The sequence below is a fragment of the Ascaphus truei genome, chromosome 2 (genome assembly GCF_040206685.1).
Source record: "Ascaphus truei isolate aAscTru1 chromosome 2, aAscTru1.hap1, whole genome shotgun sequence".
Taxonomy (NCBI): domain Eukaryota; kingdom Metazoa; phylum Chordata; class Amphibia; order Anura; family Ascaphidae; genus Ascaphus; species Ascaphus truei.
The window spans coordinates 399,570,259-399,588,867 of NC_134484.1; the positions used below are offsets into that span (position 1 = coordinate 399,570,259).

An 18,609-nucleotide genomic window follows, 5' to 3' on the forward strand; every position below is an offset into this window, starting at 1 on the left:
GCAAATCAGATTTTTTTGTTCTACACAAAGTTTTTCGGTCAGGGTTGAGTGCCATCTGATTATTTGCCCTAGTTGGGCCACTCAGAAAAGTTTGGGAGCGTAAGGCCTTCTTCCAATTTAGAATTGTTCAGGATGCTCTTGCAGACTATGGGGCGTCTATTTTGCAAATATTTTTTAGTATTTTAATTTGTAGATTGTCTAGGTAGAGAAGTACTGTATTGGTAAGACATTCAGTTTTTTAGTAGCTATTCTGCCAAACCAAGAGATTGTATGTGGGTTCCGGGTGGTCAGGTCTTTCATTATCTGATTTAAAAAGGGCTTAAAATGTGCGGAATATAAAGTAGAATAGTCTTTGGCTACTTGAATAGCTAGATATTTAATAGAATTCAGTTTCCATTTAAAATCAAAGTTATCTTGGAGAAGTTGTATTACTTCATTGGGGAAATGTATGCTGAGGGTCAGAGATTTGATATTATTCATTTTGTATTCTGAGAGGGAGCTAAATTCTGATAGAGTGTGGAAAAGGTTGGGAAGTGAGGTGAAAGATATTGAGAGCGCCACTAGTATGTCGTCTGCATAGAGAGCTATCTTAAAATGATCTCTTTTGGACAGTGATGCCAGACACATTAGGATTCACTCTTATCTGGTAGGATAGTGGCTCTATGGCCAAGGCAAATAACAGCAAGTACAATGGGCAACCTTGTCTAGTGCTGTTAAATATCAGGAAGGAATCAGATTGTATTGGCCTTGACTGTGGCCATTGGAGCAGAGTACAGTATATTAATGCTATTTAGGATTTTTTGGGTGAATTCCATTTGGGAGAGTGTAGCTGTTAAAGTGTCAGTCCAGCCTATAGAACGCTTTTTCGGTTTCTAATGAAAGTAAAAGGGAAGAAAAAATGTTTGTTTTGCCACGTGGATGAGGTTCACTGTTACCCTTGTGTTGTCAATGGCTTGCCTGCCCAGAGCAAAGCCAACCTGGTCTGGAAGGATTAGTCGATGGAGGATAGTATTAAATCTGGTAACCAGAATTTTAGCATAGAGTTTCAAACCCATGATTTAAAGGGAGATCGGGCTTTAACTGGAGCATGACAAGGGGTCCTTTCCCTCTTTTGGGATTCCAACTATATTTGCTCGTAGCATATCTCTGGGTGGGGGAAGGTCTAGGAGCATTTCGTTAAATATTTTTGTTGTGTAGGAGAAGTATTGGGAAAATGTGTTTATAATAAAGGATAGAGAATCCATCCAGAGCAGGAGCCCGCCCATTTTTCAGGGACTTAATTGCTTCTGAATTTCAAATAGCTCAATAGTTTTTTCACGAATTGTTATATCGTTTGGTTCAAGTGTGGGAGTTAGCATTTTGCAATAAAAATTCAGAGTTTTTGTACTCTTTTGGTCTTAGCTGCTTCTCCAAGTGGGCCATGTAGATTGTAAAGGGATGCATAATATTTTCTGAATGCATTCTGTCTGCTTTGTTGCTTTCTTCGTAGAACTTCTGTTAGGTCCATCATATGGCCTTTTCTGTGTTTGTCTCCAGCAGAAGGTTCAATTCACCTTTCACCAAGATTATTTGTCTGTCATTTTTCTGGGAGGGATATTAACTTTGTGTACAAATTCTAATTTGGCTAATTTCTGATTTAGTATATTGATTTTGGTTATTTTCAGCTGTCTCAGCTGTTGGAGGTTTGTGGCCCCTCCTTCCCAGGTTTTAAGCTCACCCCTCCCCACTTCCCAAGTCAGCAAGTCTTTTTCATTCTACTGGATATAGATCCAATGTTGTTCTTTCTCCTTCCTAATAAAGTTAAATGAGAATTTTAATCCTAATAGGGGTATATTAGTATTTTAACTGGTAGTAGTGTTAGGACCTGTAAACCGGGTCTGCTTTGTCGTGGCTCCCCGGCAGGCTTACAATGCTTTGGACTGAGGGTTAAACTAAATGACCCGTTTTCAAGAGAATATATAAGTATTTTACTGTTTATTTTTGTCATATTGGATGTATCATTGAGCTTCTCTGTCGCTTGTTTTTTGATAAGGAAATAAGGCCTTGGGTGGAGGGGGCTATATTTAATGGGGACGGGGTCAAGGGGATGTATCTAAATTTAGATCAATAATTGCATTTAAGTCCCCGGCTAGGATTAGAACACCCTGCTGTCCAGACTCTAACAGATTCGATAACACTTTGAAGGACTCTTGATTTTCGTTGGGGCATAGATATTTGGAATTGTAAGGTAGGTGGAATCTAAAGAGCCTGTAATTATTAAGATTCTACCTGAGAAGTCGGTTTTGACTTTATCCACTTTAAAGTTTAAATTATTTCTAGAAAAGTGTGGCCACTCCATTTTTCTTTATGGGGGATGATGAATGTTAGGCCAAAGGATAATTTATGCTAAATACCAAGGTCTGGCCTCCCTTTTTCAAATGAGGGTTCTGTAGCAAAATTGAATCAGCCATTAATCTTTTAGCTTCTGACACAGCTATTCGTCTCTTTCGAAGGGAGTTCAGGCCCTCAGTATTTAGAGAGATTATGTAAATTGTCATGACAACACTTCAGTGAAATATAGCGTGGGTAAACAAGAGAATAATGCATATATGCTATCAGACTTTATAGACATTTTGGTACTAGGACAGGTATACAGTACCAGAGAGTACCTGGAGAAGACACATGCTTGGGCTATTGGGGGTGGGATAAAGGTATAGGTGTTAGGGTTGAGTGTGCAGAGGACCCCTGTTTGCAAATATTTTTTTGGGAAACCAACCTAGGGGGACCTGTAGTGCGCAACATCAACATCTAGAGGACCAGTGAGCACAAGGGGGGTGGGCAACACCCAACAGCGGACTGCCACGACGCTCCATTTTTTTTTGAGCGAGATCATTACAAATAAAGAAAAAAGTACACTATAGAGTGTGTTTTTTTAGGATGGGTGCTCTTGGGGAATAGTATAAGGCAAAGCAGGGTACACAGTCAGGCTATCTCCCTGATGTGGAGAGTAGGCTGTGGTATAGCCCCCAGTAACACTGGCTAATCGATCCTAGTTGTGGTAGGTAGGTAATGGAACGTCTGTCTGGTGAAACACTAGTGGGTGAGGTGTAAATGTAGTTGATATGAGTAAACCCCAAATACTTCAGAGTGTATGCCCTGTGGGCAAATAAGAGTGTATAAATGGATCAATATAAAATATAACACTTTATTCTGTCTCGTGGATATAATAAAATAAAGGGGGACAAATAGTACATACAGTGTAATGAAAATGTATTGCAGCCTGTTAAGGAGAGATGACTATTGCTAATAAGCTATTCATTTGCCAACTGTGCTTAGTGTATTGATGTTATCCTACACAGGTTCAATCCACATACCACCAACCAAGGATTTTGTTGAGCTGACCCGCATCACTGTAGACCATCATCATTGAGCAGCTAGGAGTAAAATTATGCAGTGAGGTTGGAGCTGTGCCATGGTTAGCATGGCGTTTATATCTAGCTTAGCCCCCACTATATGATTACCTTGTTGCCAGTAGTTAACACACCTTTATGGTTTGCTCTACATTTTGCAATCATTGGTTGGTTACTAGGTATGTTGTGTTAGTGCTAACATTTCACAACACAATCAGCACATCATAATCAACATATACCAAGTAGCCACAATTGTTAGGATCAGTTTCTCTACATATAATTAGGTTCTGTAGGTGGATCTATTGCCAATTATATCCTAGTAGTTGTCTAATATTTGATTATTCGACATTAGGTTTATTTAGGGCTGTTGCAGGGTACATGCAACCACACGCGGGTTTTCTTGATAAGGCTTTTTATTGAGCCTCAAAATGGCACACAAAAATAACAAGAGCTTTTCTTCAGCATAAATAAAGTAAAGCAGTGAAAGTCCTGAGCAGGGCTTGGCCCTTTCTGTTCAAACTCCACAGAAACAATTTAGCATAAAAAAAAACTGTCCCAGAAAACAGACCTTAAACAAGCTGTTCTCCCTCTAGAGTTTCAGTGTATCTCCATGCTTTAGACAGGCTGCATGTGTGTGTAGCCTGGTGTTTTTAAAGCCCCTTGATGAGGCAGCTGGGATCAGACTAATTAAGCAGCCCTCTCAGCTGAAACTTAACCTCGTCACAGCTGCACTGCAAACCTAAACATAGGTCTTCCAGGCATATGGCTGGTGACGTTTATTCACCCTGTCACATTCCTCCCCTGTTAGTGTGTGGCTGGGGCCACGCATGGCTGAAGCCCGACCATCCATCCCTTCTCTAGAGAAGAAATCAGCATTCGCATTTTCTTTTCCAGGTCTGTGCTGAATCTCAAACGAGAAGGGTTGGAGGGCCATATACCACCTGGTCAACCTAGCATTAGAGTCTTTCATACTATTTAACCACGTCAATGGAGCATGGTCCGTCACCAGAGTAAAGTGAGTGCAACCCTGGGTTTCTTGCTCCACTGGGGGCTTTAAACCCCCCCTTTGGATTTATGTGTCTATATCAGTTTTTTACCCTATGCACCATGAACGAAAATAGACTTTATATTGAATAGTTGGAGAGCGATAAGCATTTGTGTGTTTTTTAGTAAAATGGACTCCTGCCAGGTAATGCCTCAAAGTCTCGATTGCCCACTTTACTGCGAGTCACACCTTCTCAATCACTGAGTAGTTTTTTTCCCTCGGGAACAATTTCCTACTCAGAAAAAGGATCGGATGTTCCACTCCCTCAAACTGTTGTGACAACACTGCCCCTAGCCCTATCTCTGATGCATCGGTTTGCACTACAAAAGGCCTGTTAAAGTCTGGGCTTCTAAGGACGGGACCCTCTGATAGACACATTTTTATGTCCTCAAAGACTCTCTGACTCTCCCTTGACAATACCACTTGTGTAGGGGTGGGCTTTTTTGTGAGGTCCGTTAAAGGGGCTGCAACATCCGAGTAGTTGGGGATGAACCACCGATAGAACCCTGCTAAACCCAGCAGAGAGCGTACCTGCGTTTTTGTTTGGTGGGTCAGAACTTCTTTCAGGGCAGCTACCTTGTCGGTTAGTGGCCTTACTTTTCCACCTCCCACTGCATACCCTAAGTATTTGGTTTCCGCCTTACCTAAGGCACATTTCTTAGGGTTGGCTGTGAGCCCTTCCTCTCTTAGAGATTTGAGGACCGCTTTCAGCCTATTTAGATGGGCCCGCCAGTGTTTATTATAAATGACAATGTCATCTAAGTAGGCTGCGGCATAAGCCCTATTTGGTCTCAGCACTTTATCCATGAGTCTCTGAAATGTAGCTGGGGCTCCATGCAATCCAAATGGCATTGTCACAAACTGGTATAAACCCATGGGAGTGGCAAAGGCTGTTTTGCACTAGGACTTTTCCAGTAAAGGTATTTGCCAGTATCCTTTTGTTAAGTCCAGCGTGGATATATATTCCGCGTTACCATGGGCGTCAATTAACTCGTCCACCCTTGGCATCGGATATGCATCAAACTTAGATACCGCATTGACCTTTCGGAGGTCCACACAAAATCTTACCTTCCCATCGGGTTTAGGGACCATAACTAGTGGACTACACCACTCACTGCATGATTCCTCAATCACACCTAAGTGTAACATTTCTTGTACCTCCTTCTCTACCAGGGCCTTACGGCTTTCAGGCAACCTGAAAGGACGGGAACGTACTTTTACCCCCAGGTGCTGTCTCTATCACATGTGAAACTAAATTAGTTTGCCATGGTAAATCAGAAAAAACATCATTGAATTGTGTAATTATTTCTAACAAGACCCCTTTTTGTTCAGAGGACAATTGTCTACCCATTGGGATTTTCTCGTCACCACAGATGTTCCCCCGTGGGGGCTGAGGACCCAGGTCCGTTTCCTCCTCCACCGGGTGGATGAATAGAGACCGCTGCACCTTCCAGGGTTTCAGCAAGTTCACATGGTAAATTTGTTTACCCTTTCTGATCTCGTAATCCACATCACCCGTGCGGCGGAGTACTTCGAATGGGCCCTGCCGTTTGGCTAGGAGTTTGCTCTTACAACTGGGTAACAATAACATCACCTGTTCTCCCGGGTGAACCGCTCTCATACAAGCATTTTGATTGTAATGTCTCTCCTGACTGTCCTGGGCTGATCTAAAATTCTCCCAAGCTAAATGACCGACCACATCTAGGCGCTTCCTAAGGTCCAATACATATAGCAGGGTATTCTTAGAAGGGGACCGCTGTTACTCCCAGGATTCCTTTAGGAGGTGTAGGATACCCCGGGGTTGGCGGCCATACAGCGTTTCAAATGGAGAGAATCCCGTGGAGGCATGGGGAACTTCTCGCACGGCAAACAGCAGAAAAGGGAGAAGTTCATCCCAGGCTCTCTTCTCTGAATCTACAAATTTTCTCAGCATCCCTTTTAGAGTTCGGTTAAATCTTTCCACCAATCCGTCAGTCTGTGGGATGGTAGACCGATGTCCGAACAGACTTGACCTCTAGTAATTTTAAGACATCCTGCATCAGTTTAGCCATAAAATTTGTACCTTGGTCGGTCAACATAACCTGGGGAAGTCCAACCCGTGAGAACAGCTCCAACAATTTGTTGGCTACTTGCTTCGCCGTTGCTGTCCTCAGGGGGAACACCTCAGGATATCTTGTTGCATAGTCAACTATTACGAGAATAAACCTGTGTCCTTTCGCAGAAGGTTCTAGAGGTCCTACCAAGTCTACTCCAATCCTCTCAAAGGGAACTGACACCAAGGGTAGAGAAACCAAAGGGGATGGTTTTTGTCCCTTCCGACTAGTTAGCTGGCACTCAGGACATGCCGCACATAACTTAGCAATATCACTATACATCCCTGGCCAAAAGAATCGGGACGAAATACGGTCCAAGGTTTTATCCCTACCAAGGTGACCACCCCAAGGGACAGTATGGGCTAGGGTGAATATAGATTTAACAAATGTCTTGGGAACCAATATTTGTCTGGTGACCTCCCCTGTTTGTGTTTGCCTATTCACCCTATACAGGATATCATTTGACAATTCAAAATGGGGGAATACTATCACCCCCTGTGCATTCAATATCTGTTCATCAATTTTTACCACTTTATCATATTGTCTAGCAAGAGAGAAACGGGAATAAATCCCAGTATACTGGGCTCCGAGGATTATCGAACAATGGTATATAAAGTTCAGATATAAATAACCATTAAAGATGGAGCAGAGCTCTGATTTAAGACTGAGTGAGACTCATTAGACCAGTGCATAAGTCTCCTGTGCGGAAGATATAATAGTCCCTGTGATAAAGACAGACCTCTGAAGATGAATCATGGTCTGTCTACAATAACACTGGAACAAACATCCTGGAGTAAGCACATATAGTGATGGTCAAACACTTGTCATATGACAAAGTGATGGTGAAAACAGGCGCTAATAGAATATTAGTGTTCACTAATAATAAAATGAATATATAATACACATATAATAGTGTTAAATTTAAAGTGACTAAAAATAGTGCAACTGTGAAAAAATATTATAAGTTGTAACCCCCTGCTCAGACCCTCTGGAAGGGACTGTCTTGGCTGGTCCCAGATGATCGATACGCTTTCTCTCAACCCAGGGGGATCATGTGGGAAAAAACAACAGGAAAAAACACACTAAGTGCAGACAATAAAGTGCAATGGTTAAACTATATTTGAAGCTTGGCTCTAATGTGCTGCCTACTCACAAGATGTCAGTAGGATAAAGGCAGTGGCGGGATAAGTGGAGTCTGATGAGTCTTACAGGACCCAGACAGGAAGCAGCTAGGACTTGGATATCAGGTTCAAATGTACATGGAAAGATAAAGAAAAACCTCCATGGTGCAGATCAATGGTATAAAGGTAATTTTATGTATTGCTCTCACTTCCTAGCAGGTGCTGCGAGCTGTCAATCCTGTGCCGGAACGGAAGTGACGCGACGGAGTTGATCGTGCCCACCGGAAGTGACGTGTCGCGCCGGAGATACTGCTGGAGGTGATCCCCACACTGCATGGTGAAGAGGGAACCACGGAAAGCCTGTGACATAGCCACTTCGGGACGTCGGTGGTGCGGTGAGCTGCGGCAACCATCTTTAACACTTCTATTCACTTATTAAGTGATAAACGCTCTCATTGTATTTTAACCTTGTAAGTGCACATTTTTTAGCAATACATAAAATTACCTTTATACCATTGATCTGCACCATGGAGGTTTTTCTTTATCTTTCCATGTACATTTGCACCTGATATCCAAGTCCTAGCTGCTTCCTGTCTGGGTCCAGTAAGACTCATCAGACTCCACTTATCCCGCCACTGCCTTTATCCTACTGACATCTTGTGAGTAGGCAGCACATTAGAGCCAAGCTTTAAATATAGTTTAACCATTGCACTTTATTGTCTGCACTTAGTGTGTTTTTTCCTGTTGTTTTTTTTCCCACATGCTCCCCCTGGGTTGAGAGAAAGCAAACACTTGTCATATAAAGTGGGAGTACTCGCATAGAGTGCAGCTCATCTGGGTGCGTGCATCACGCCAATGATATTCAGCAAAAAAGGTCTGGGGAACCAATGCGGAGCACAGCAGAGTAGAGGAGACTACCAATGTAATCTGTTAAAAAAAACTTTTATTGCACGGTGTGTGAGGGGTACAAAAAAGGAACTCTGACGCGTTTTGGGATAGTATCCCTTTGTCAAACGCGTCAGAGTTCCTTTTTTGTACCCCTCACTCACCATGCAATAAAAGTTTTTTTAACAGACTACATTGGTGTCTAGCCCCCGTCTCCTCTACTCTGCTGTGCTCTGCATTGGATCCCCGGACCGTTTTTATTGTCTAGCAAGGACTGGGTCTTCCCTATGCCTCTGGCGAAAATCAGGGAGGTATAGGTCTGGTAAATCTCCAGGGCCCATATCCCCCTCCTTCTGGCCATCCCCAGCCATCACTTGTGACTTCTGGCTACTAGTATGGTCACCTTGAGACCCAGATTTCTGCAACCAGTCCTGTTTGTCAGAGCGTCTTTGCTTCCGAGTCTTTGGAACCCGGTGTCTACTGGGGAAAAGGTCTGCCGAGAAGGGGAACAGTTTACCAGGGTTCTCCTGAGCCATAGAATAAGGCTCCTCGTGAGAGATTGAAGCCATTAGGTCTGATAGGAAAGGCCAGCCCCGGCCGAGCACAACGGGGGCAGGGAGCCAAGGAGCGACTCCTACTTCGAGGTAGACCTCCTGACCTTTTACCTGTAGCCGGATTTTGGCCATCGGATACCGTTTTACATCGCCGTGTATACATTCTATATTCCATGGGGAGTCAAAGGAACACACGTTAGGTGGTAACAGTTCCTTGAAGACCAGAGTTTTCCCAGAGCCTGAATCTACAAGTGCCTGGATGGTTATACCCGCGATCTGGGCTGGAAGTAGCCAGGGCTTGTAATTTTCTCCGGTGAAGGCCGAGGCGACGGTCCTGCTGAAGGAACAATCCATCTGTGGATAGTCCACGTGACGGTGGCCTTGTTCTCCGCAGGCAGAACATGGAGAGGGTTCCCTCGCCGGACAGTGATGCGGATATCGCTCAGCTGGGCCGAATACTGGAGACCAGGCTTCCGATGGGTCCTGTGTGCGACATCCTCCAAAGTTCCTCTCATGTGGCGACGAGTCAACATCAGAAAGTGGATGAGGTTCTCGGCGGTGACCGGTGTTTGGACCTCTCCCTTGCTGGGAAGACTGCTCCTTCCGTGGAACTTGGCGGTGGCGTATGGATGGGCCGTAGTTTCCCCATTGCTCCGGTCTCCCTCTTTGGGTGTCCGCAAGTGCCGGTGGAGTCGGATCCGTCATGTCCCGGACACTCGCTTGGTCCTCGGCACCAAGGAAGTTCTCCACGAGTCGAACCGCCAAAGCTAGGGTTTCAGCAGCATGGCGTTTTACCCGAGAGCGTGCAGAAGGGGGTATTACCTGTAGGAATTGTTCCAAAACAACTTGCTCAAGAATTGCCTGCTTAGTGCGCTCCTCGGGTTGTATCCAGCGAGTACACAAGTCCAATAACCGCTGAGCGAGGACCCGGGGTCTCATATTAGCGGTATACTTCAGGTTCCGGAACTGCTGCCGGTAGGTCTCTGGGGTCAGACCTAAGCGATCCAGTATGGTGGATTTTACTTGTTTGTAGTCCATTGCCTGGTCCGCTGGGAGGCCCTGATATGAGGCCTGAGTTTCTCCTATGAGGAGCGGGGCCAAAGCGGTTGCCCAGCGATCTGAAGGCCAGCACTGGGCTTCACAACCCTTTCAAACGTCAGTAGAAAAGCCTCTAGATCCTCGTTTGGAGCCATTTTCCTTAGGAGGACCAGGGGTTTGTTTGCAAGTTCTGGACTGGCAGACCCCTGGAGTTGGGTCAACAACCTGGTCATCCGCTCATCCTGTGCTGCTTGGTGTTGGAATAGTCTTTCATCTCTCTCTGCCTGTTGTTGGGCCTGCTCCTGCATTAACAGTCTCTGCTGTTCGGCCTGCTCGCACAGAAACGCTTTTAAAAGTTCTTCCATTTAAAAAAAAAATTTTTTGTGTGTGTGGCCCTTCAACTGCAGGGGCCTTTCAAAATCCCGGCACTTCTGACACCATATGTTGCAGAGTACATGCAACCACACGCGGGTTTTCTTGATAAGACTTTTTATTGAGCCTCAAATGGCACACAAAAATAACAAGAGCTTTTCTTCAGCATAAATAAAGTAAAGCAGTATAAGTCCTGAGCAGGGCTTGGCCCTTTCTGTTCAAACTCCACAGAAACAATTTAGCATAAAAAAAACTGTCCCAGAAACCAGACCTTAAATCAAACTGTTCTCCCTCCATAGTTTCAGTTTATCTCCATGCTTCAGACAGGCTGCATGTGTGTGTAGCCTGGTGTTTTTAAAGCCCCTTGATGAGGCAGCTGGGATCAGACTAATTAAGCAGCCCTCTCAGCTGAAACTTAACCTCGTCGTTAGGCGTAGGGAGCCAATGGGGTCTATCCATTTGAATTCTGTCTCCTGGTGTTTCCAGTAGAAGAAATATGAAGAGGTGAGAGGTATGCATCAAGTTGGATGTTGACCAAATGTTCTGGGATTCCCCTAATTAACAAATTATTTCACCTTGATCGATTCTCCGTATCCTATTTTCTCTAAAATAATTTTTACCTGAGTCTTTAGGTCGTTTAGTTGTCTCTACTTTTTCCTCTAAGTCCTCCATGCGGTCCCCTATGGAGGCGATCTTATCTTTGAGGCTACAGTGCATGCTCTGCAAAGAACCTTTAATGTCCTTAACAAACACTAGCAGAGTGAGGTATTCACTTCCCTTCCAAGCCTGATTCTGCATCCCAACCGCCGCATGGGATGAACTTGATTCTTAGTCCCCGCTGTGCGTTTTCTGAAAAAGATGGAAGCCTTCTGTGAATCTGTATTTTTTTTTTTGCTGCTTGGATGGCATGGTTGTTGGTGGTTGGCAAATTTTTATAAAGGGTTAGAGCTGAATTGTTAATTTATTTTTAAAGTTGATTTAAGCCTCCCATTCACGAGACATCTTATTCTCACATGCATCTGGTTGTCTTTATTATTGTACTTGCGGCATGTATGTTTTATTCTGTAACTTTTTTTTTTTTTAATATACTGTACATATATATATATGTTTTAATTGGTGTGATAGAAGGGCCCCTTTCTAGTCTGGGAACTTTATGGCTCAACAATTGCTCCAGGTCTTTCTCCTTCCCAGGGGTTTGGATCCCCCCTGTTTGGTCAGGGGTATATATTTGGCAGGCAGGCAGGGTATAAAGTGACTTGTCCAAGTTCACAAGGAGCTGACACCAGGAATTGAACCAGGTTCAAACTCAGTGCCAGAGTCAGTGTCATTACTCACTGAGCCACTCCTCCCAAATAATTATCTTCCTGGCATAGTATTATTATCTTGATAGATGGCTGATGTAGTTTCTATATATCTTTTTCCATATGTCACATATAAAAGCTCTTTCTTTAACCCTTTTGCTTCCCAACACGCTGGCCACGCATGGCAAAGCCACACTGGCAGTGAACATGTGGAATAACTCTTTGAGGCTGTAATAGGAAATTAGCTTTGGATATAAAATAAATAAATCTGGGTCCATAAAAAACTTTGGAAATGTACAATAGAATAAAGCATTTCAGTACAGTAGCTTATTGGAAAGTGCTAGAAGGTACAGAGCAATATGTTTCTGGGCTTTGCAGAGATGAAGGCGTTCTTTCTGTTTAACATTAGTCCTATAATCAATCACTGCATACATAAAGACGACATTTCAGCATCCTGTACAATATTTAGTGCAACTGGTCTTTGCAGTATGAGGTTGTGCAATACAATACTTATTAAAGAACAAGCACAAACACTAATGATTCACTGAACTAACTATACAAACCAACCAGACATGTTTATTTAGCTAATTAAAACAACCAGACGCGGTCTTCCTTTTGGGTTTTCTCTTGTGTAACAAAGTGCCCTCCCAATTGTTTGTCTCTTCGGTTTTTAACTCATGTCCTGATCAGTGTAGAAGAAAACAAAAAAAAGCCCTGACATCAAAGTTTGAAAATGTATATATGCATGGATGTCTAACTCAACCCTTGGGCTGTATCATTTCATAACAATCATTACAACAGAGTTCTGGAATCAGTTAATGGACAATATGTGTGTTTATAAAAGCAACTATTTGACATAATAGTATAATAGTATAACGTCACATACAACCATTCGGAGCAAGATTTGTAATTCAATGAAAAACCTCAGGGGGTCAGGGCTATGTGTCAGAGACTAATGTAACTCATGGAGTGTCTCTGTAATACATTTCAAGCTGATGTATTTTAATACTAGGAAACAAGGTTGTACTGCTTGCATTACCTCGCGGAAAAAGCACATTTATATATTTATAAAGGGACTTTGGTTTATAAAAAATGTTTTCTTTATTTTCTTGACATTTTTTCTTGCCGTAACAAATGCAGTACCGTGTATGTCAGCAAAAGTAGAAGCAAATTCAAACAAGGTGCTGTTTTTGCTCATTACATAAGTTGTGAAACTTTGTTTTAGAAAAGAAGTGTGGCGCTCAACACTAATGTAGTGAATAACTAAAATACATCCTTTAAAGTGAATAAAAGTGTATTCATCGTGAAACACGAATATATGATAAGTGTCTAAAATATACTGTAGCAAACGTGATAAATGTGAAAAATCACTAGAAAGTTGTGAAAATGGATGAAACTCAGTGTAATAACAGATAGGGGAAAAAAAATGTAATACATATGTAGTGCTTTCCCCCCACACTATGGAAAATATGGCAGCTACTGTGTGTGTGGTGCGTTACCTGTGGCTCACAGAAGGCCAGAACCTCTGCTGCTGGGAGCCTGTGGTGTACCTGATCCGTCTGGTGACAGCGCATCCACCGTGCGGGATCCTACTGTACTATGTTGGATAACCCCGTCACAGGACCCAAAGCAATAATATGCATACTGATATAGATAACAGTTTACTGCATGCATATGAAAAAGGAATAACAATATAACAACCACACCAAATAGGGCACGCACGGCCACACAGTGCCCTCCAACACAGTGTCCACCCTCGGATAGGATATTCCCCCAAAGTACTGAGGTGCCCTTGGGCACCCAACCACCCTGGATTCCACAAGAGTCAACCCACCCGATGTGTGCGACAGCGCTGCCTACAACTAAAGTGTGATCTGTTGGTGCACTTGAAGATACCCGTTGGGTGCTCCAGAACCCGGTAGCGCCGACTGAAGACAAGGGGGCCATTTGGTCCCACGCCGTCGTCGTCAGTGATGAGTCCGCCTCCACGTGGAGTGGTGTCCAGCTGGAGGGTCCCACCGTAATAGTCTCTTTCTGTGTGTAAGGAATCGGGGAACACCTCTCTCAAAGAGGGTTCCCCCTTACCTTCTCCCGCATTGCAGCCCACGATCACCGCTGGAGCACGCCACCGAAGAGGGCATCCTCTTCCTTCCCCAGCCCCCGCGCCCATCACGACGCGCACACACAGGGGGCTTCCTGGAGTCTTGCGGAGTAAGGTTACGCCCCCCGCCCGGGCCGCGCGCTCTCTCCCCGTGCAGTGCACGTGCATGATACGTGTGCACCGCTCACAAGCCGCGTGGCAAGCTCATCAGCTGTTCTCCCTCTCTCCCACAGCTGACAGCCAATTCCTGCATAGTTCTATGGTTCCTTGCATTCCCATATCTCTGCCTTGCCTTGTGCCTATAACCTCTCGCTGCCTTTTCTCCTGTGTACCGACCAGGCTTGACTATTGGACCTCTCTGGATAAGACCCCAGCTTGCCTCAGACCACCCGCTGCTCTCTAAACCTTGACCTTGGCTCTCGGACATCGACCATACTCCTGGCTCCTACCCTCGACCTTGGCTAATGGACACTGACCATTCTCCTGGCTTCAACCCCGGATCACGGCACTCGGACTCACACATGTTGCCGTGGATGCGTGGTGTCATACCTTCCCGCATCAGTACCGGGGCCCAGCCTTGTTTGTGGTGAGCGCAAGCATTACACTGTGTATGGTGATCTGGTCCCAGACCACCAGATGCCAGGTCACCGCCGCGTCCTGGCTGTGTCCCTCATGCTTGTACTACAGGGCAGTGTACCTATCTACTGGGATGGTATCCTGCAGCAGTCATAAGCTCAAAGGGGGAGTTTGTGCCTAGCTGGGGCCAAAGGGGGTCTCTGGCCTAGTGCAGGGGTCACCGACACCCTGCACACACATCCTTGTCCCAGCTCCGACTGGCTTGGTCTCAGATGTGCCAAATGTATCAACTGCAGTCCTCCGTAATCTCTGCAGCCCTACTGGTCCTCTGGTAGCATGTGTTCTGCAGCCCAGTAGCTGCTGGGAACTGTAGTTCCCTTGCAGAGTCTAACTTACATGGCTGCCGCTATCTGTGTCCATTGCGCATGCCCATTCTGAACATGGCCGGGAGCCTCCGGTAACTCGGTCTCCTCCCAGAACGCTGCACGCTCGCCGCACCTCCCGGCATCCGCTGGATGCAACCGCCACCCTCCCCTCGCTATATGGAGGTGAGCAGGGGACAAAGGGGACCCAGGGGAACCTGGCCACACATATACTCCTCCACTCAGAACCCTGGAACAGGATACATTTCAGATATCCCCCCACAATCAGCATCCAAAAAACAGGGAGCGGGGGGCGTATCACCAATGGAGAACGAGAGAAAAAAAACAACAAAGAGCAGTATTGCAGAACCCAGTGGGTCTTCAGTTACTGTAATCAGTAACCTCCAATGGTTATAATTATGCATGGTAGGAAAATAAAGAGCATATCTCAAACTGTGGCAAGCGTGGATGGTGATAGGCTCGGTACAGCAGAACTCAAGAGAAAGAGAAGGGAGGCCAGAAATAGTGCAGATGGTACTAAAAAAGGTTTATAAAAGGAACAGACCCCCCTACGAGTGCATGCTTATATAGGGGCAGTAATTAAAATCAATGTACAAAATTAGAGGTGCCACTGTGACTCCAGGAGCCGGGTGAGTCACATTCTCACCAACTCCAGGCCTCCACTGCTTCCACAATCGTCACTTCCGGGTTCCGGAATCCCGATGGCACAGATGATGTCACTCGTGCTGCTCGCAGCACTGGTCCTCTGCTCCGGAAAGTGCTGTTTCCAAATGACCGACTCTACGTGTTTCGCTGTGTTCCAGTTCTTCAGGAGTCAAACTTTACTAAAATGGCTGAAGTTGACTGGGAATATACTTTGACAAAAACCTTCTACAATGTGCACCATGCGATTTATTGCTGATGATATATTGTATCCCATAACGTCGGTAATGTAAATTTAGACATGGAACATGGTGCTAAGCTAAGCCATCTTGCGGTGCCATAAGACAAGTGAATGGGCCATAAGATTTATTATGATTTTGCCCCGCTTAGTAAATCTGGCCCTTAAGCTCAGCACATTCTAAAAATCCTTTCTTAAATATGTTAGATGAAATGTGAGTCTCTCTATCAGAGTGCAAAAATACCTCAATAAAAAAAGGCCAATCCCATTTGTATGTCAAATATGTTTGTCGAATTAAATAAATGTTAATATATTCAAATTCCAAATAAAATATATTTATTTATAAAATGAAGGTGTGCTTATTATTATGAGATCCTGCATGCTAATTTTAAAAATGCACATATTTGCATGTCTACATACAGTAGAACTGAAAACATGTTACAATATTCAAGACACAAATTCTTCAATCCCTATGCATAGAGATATATAATTCTATTTGAGCCTTTGGAACTCACTAATTGGTACAGGGCCTCACTGGAGTCGAATATGCCACAAGAGATGAAATTGGAAATCCCAGGTGTATCTGGACCATGTATATTTTCTAATTGGCTTACAAAGTATGTCTCATTGCTTTCGTTTGAGATAATTAGTTAATTTAGTAATTGGCTGTTAAAATTGTCAAGGATGAGACGGAATTGATGGAATGTTTTACTGTGCTACGTGTAAATACTCAAGCTTTCACTAGTGTTGGAACTCAAATAAAGATCACTATCCATTTGCAGTACAAAGCAGCTCTATACAGTATATCAAAATATTGCAGAAAGTACTGCATGCAGTGCCAGAGAACTCTGAACAGGAAATGTGATACAGGGTAACTGTACAGCTGTCATTTATGTGTTTCATTTAGAAACTTATGTCACAAGGACCACAGGGCCAAAATAGACCATTGTTGAAACCATAAAGAATACAATTTATACCATGTGACCATGTACAGTATATATTCTTCTTGGACTATTTTTTTAATGTTGTGTAGCCCTGGTAAGAAATGGGGCTATATGTATTTCCTCCTACTGGTATAAGCCCTGGTAAGGGCAGGCTGCCAGTAGTTATCATGGGTTTCCCCCACATTAAGCCCCTCTCTGAGTGGTGGAAGTTGGTCACCTGACCCTGCGTGGAAGGCATAGACACAGGGGCGGTACCTGCTGATGTCATGAAGGATAGAGCTGTCTCTATTTAGTGTGTCAGTTCCTGTCAGTGACGGGCCAGTTAGTGTTAGAGTATCAAAGGGAGAGGTGCATAAAGTGCACCGCTGGAGGAGGAGGACTGGCAGGCCCTGATTAGAGCTGCTAGAGATATAGTGAGCTATAGGTGGACTAATTCCTCTCACCCTGCTTAGGGGGTGAGGGAAGAGCTAGCCCCACCCTGGGTGCCCGTGGCCTGGGGTGGTGGAAGGGAACAAAGAGACCATCCTGGAGGAGAGCAGTTTGGGAAAAGAGAGAGCCAAGCTGTACTGTCTGTGATCCTGCTGCTATATCTGCTGGGCTGCTGTTAATAAAGAGCTGCTGCTGCTTTTAAGAGACTGTAATCTCTCGTCCCTGAGTGGGGACTCTCTGGAAGGATTCCACCCCTCATCCTTGGGGCTTACCAGAGATGGAGGCGTTGCACCACTAAATGAGATGGAGGCATTCACCCCAGTAACCTGGTCCTGTCATCCCCCATACCATCGCGGGAGTCTCAGGCCCTCTTGTTGCCAGCAGGTATGCACCACATACATAAACGTAGCCAGACCCTAGTACAGAGGGAGGGGGGCCCAATCTGCGATTGGCCCCGGGAAGAGGGGCTACAGTTGCATAGGAATCTATTGGCTATATGTAGAGATAGATACTGGTTAATGGCTAGGGTAATTTTTACATTTTATAACAATGCTGCAGATTCTGTTATTATAAAATTGTAGATTCTTCCAATATTGTTATCATGGATCAACCATCAAATGACTCTGCCAGTGCTGTTTCATAAGACACCTTCTGGCCCATTCAAGAAAGTAGTCCACAAGGTGTCCACCAGAGACGGATATTGTCTAACGAAATAGCACCGCTTAGTAAATATGGCCCAATCTATCTTGTATTTATTTATCATTCTAATTGTTATTTTATTTATATACAGTATATACCTACTATGTATTTAAAATACAAATGACTACATTTTATTTAGATACATTACGGATTTTTTGACCTCCTTGTTTTAGTGATGGTGATGACTCTAGTACAACTTTAAAAACTCTTGGAGGTTTTTAATACCGCATTAAAAAAACCTTTAATAGACTTACTCTTCTTTATCTTCAAGGTCTCTTCCACTGTAGTCAAAGAATATATTCGAGTCTTCTGCCAATGCCCGCTCAATCACACGAATGGTACGGTCGAAAAACATCAAGAATTCTTCGGAATGGACAACCTGCTGTTTCTCTTCCTCTGTCAGTTCTCTTGGAGGTGCTGTAGAATAAGAAAAAACACGGAGAAAAAAATGATAGTCTAGAATGTTTACTCTACGTCAAATGTAATTTTGCATGTTAATTCTACTAATTCTTGTAAATGAATAGAATGAAATGAAAGTGAAATCTAGAATGTGCCTTCTGCTTCTATGTTCTGTGAATATCATAGTTACCACATCAGAAAGAACAAGCTTCACCATGTATGGTATTATATTATTTGATTGAGGTTATACTAACAATAAATATCACAACTACTGTACTTCTATAAATATATATTTATTAAAAATACCAGGACAGGTAAACTAGACATTTTTTTATGTACCATATTAAAACAAATACTAGATGATGTAAAAATGGTGGGTGACGCCCGCCTATGTACATAT

The 18,609-nt window shown here is 43.9% G+C and overlaps 1 protein-coding gene across 5 annotated transcripts in view; it reads right to left on the bottom strand.

The window, feature by feature from the left end:
* The window catches only part of DYNC1I1 (dynein cytoplasmic 1 intermediate chain 1), a 576,993-nt gene that overhangs the window by 238,201 nt on the left and 320,183 nt on the right, over nucleotides 1–18,609 (bottom strand). For all 5 annotated transcript variants that reach the window (XM_075587298.1, XM_075587296.1, XM_075587299.1 and 2 more), the window contains one exon: nucleotides 18,065–18,227. In XM_075587298.1, coding sequence (XP_075443413.1) covers nucleotides 18,065–18,227 — 163 coding nt within the window. The remainder of the gene's footprint in view (nucleotides 1–18,064; nucleotides 18,228–18,609) is intronic.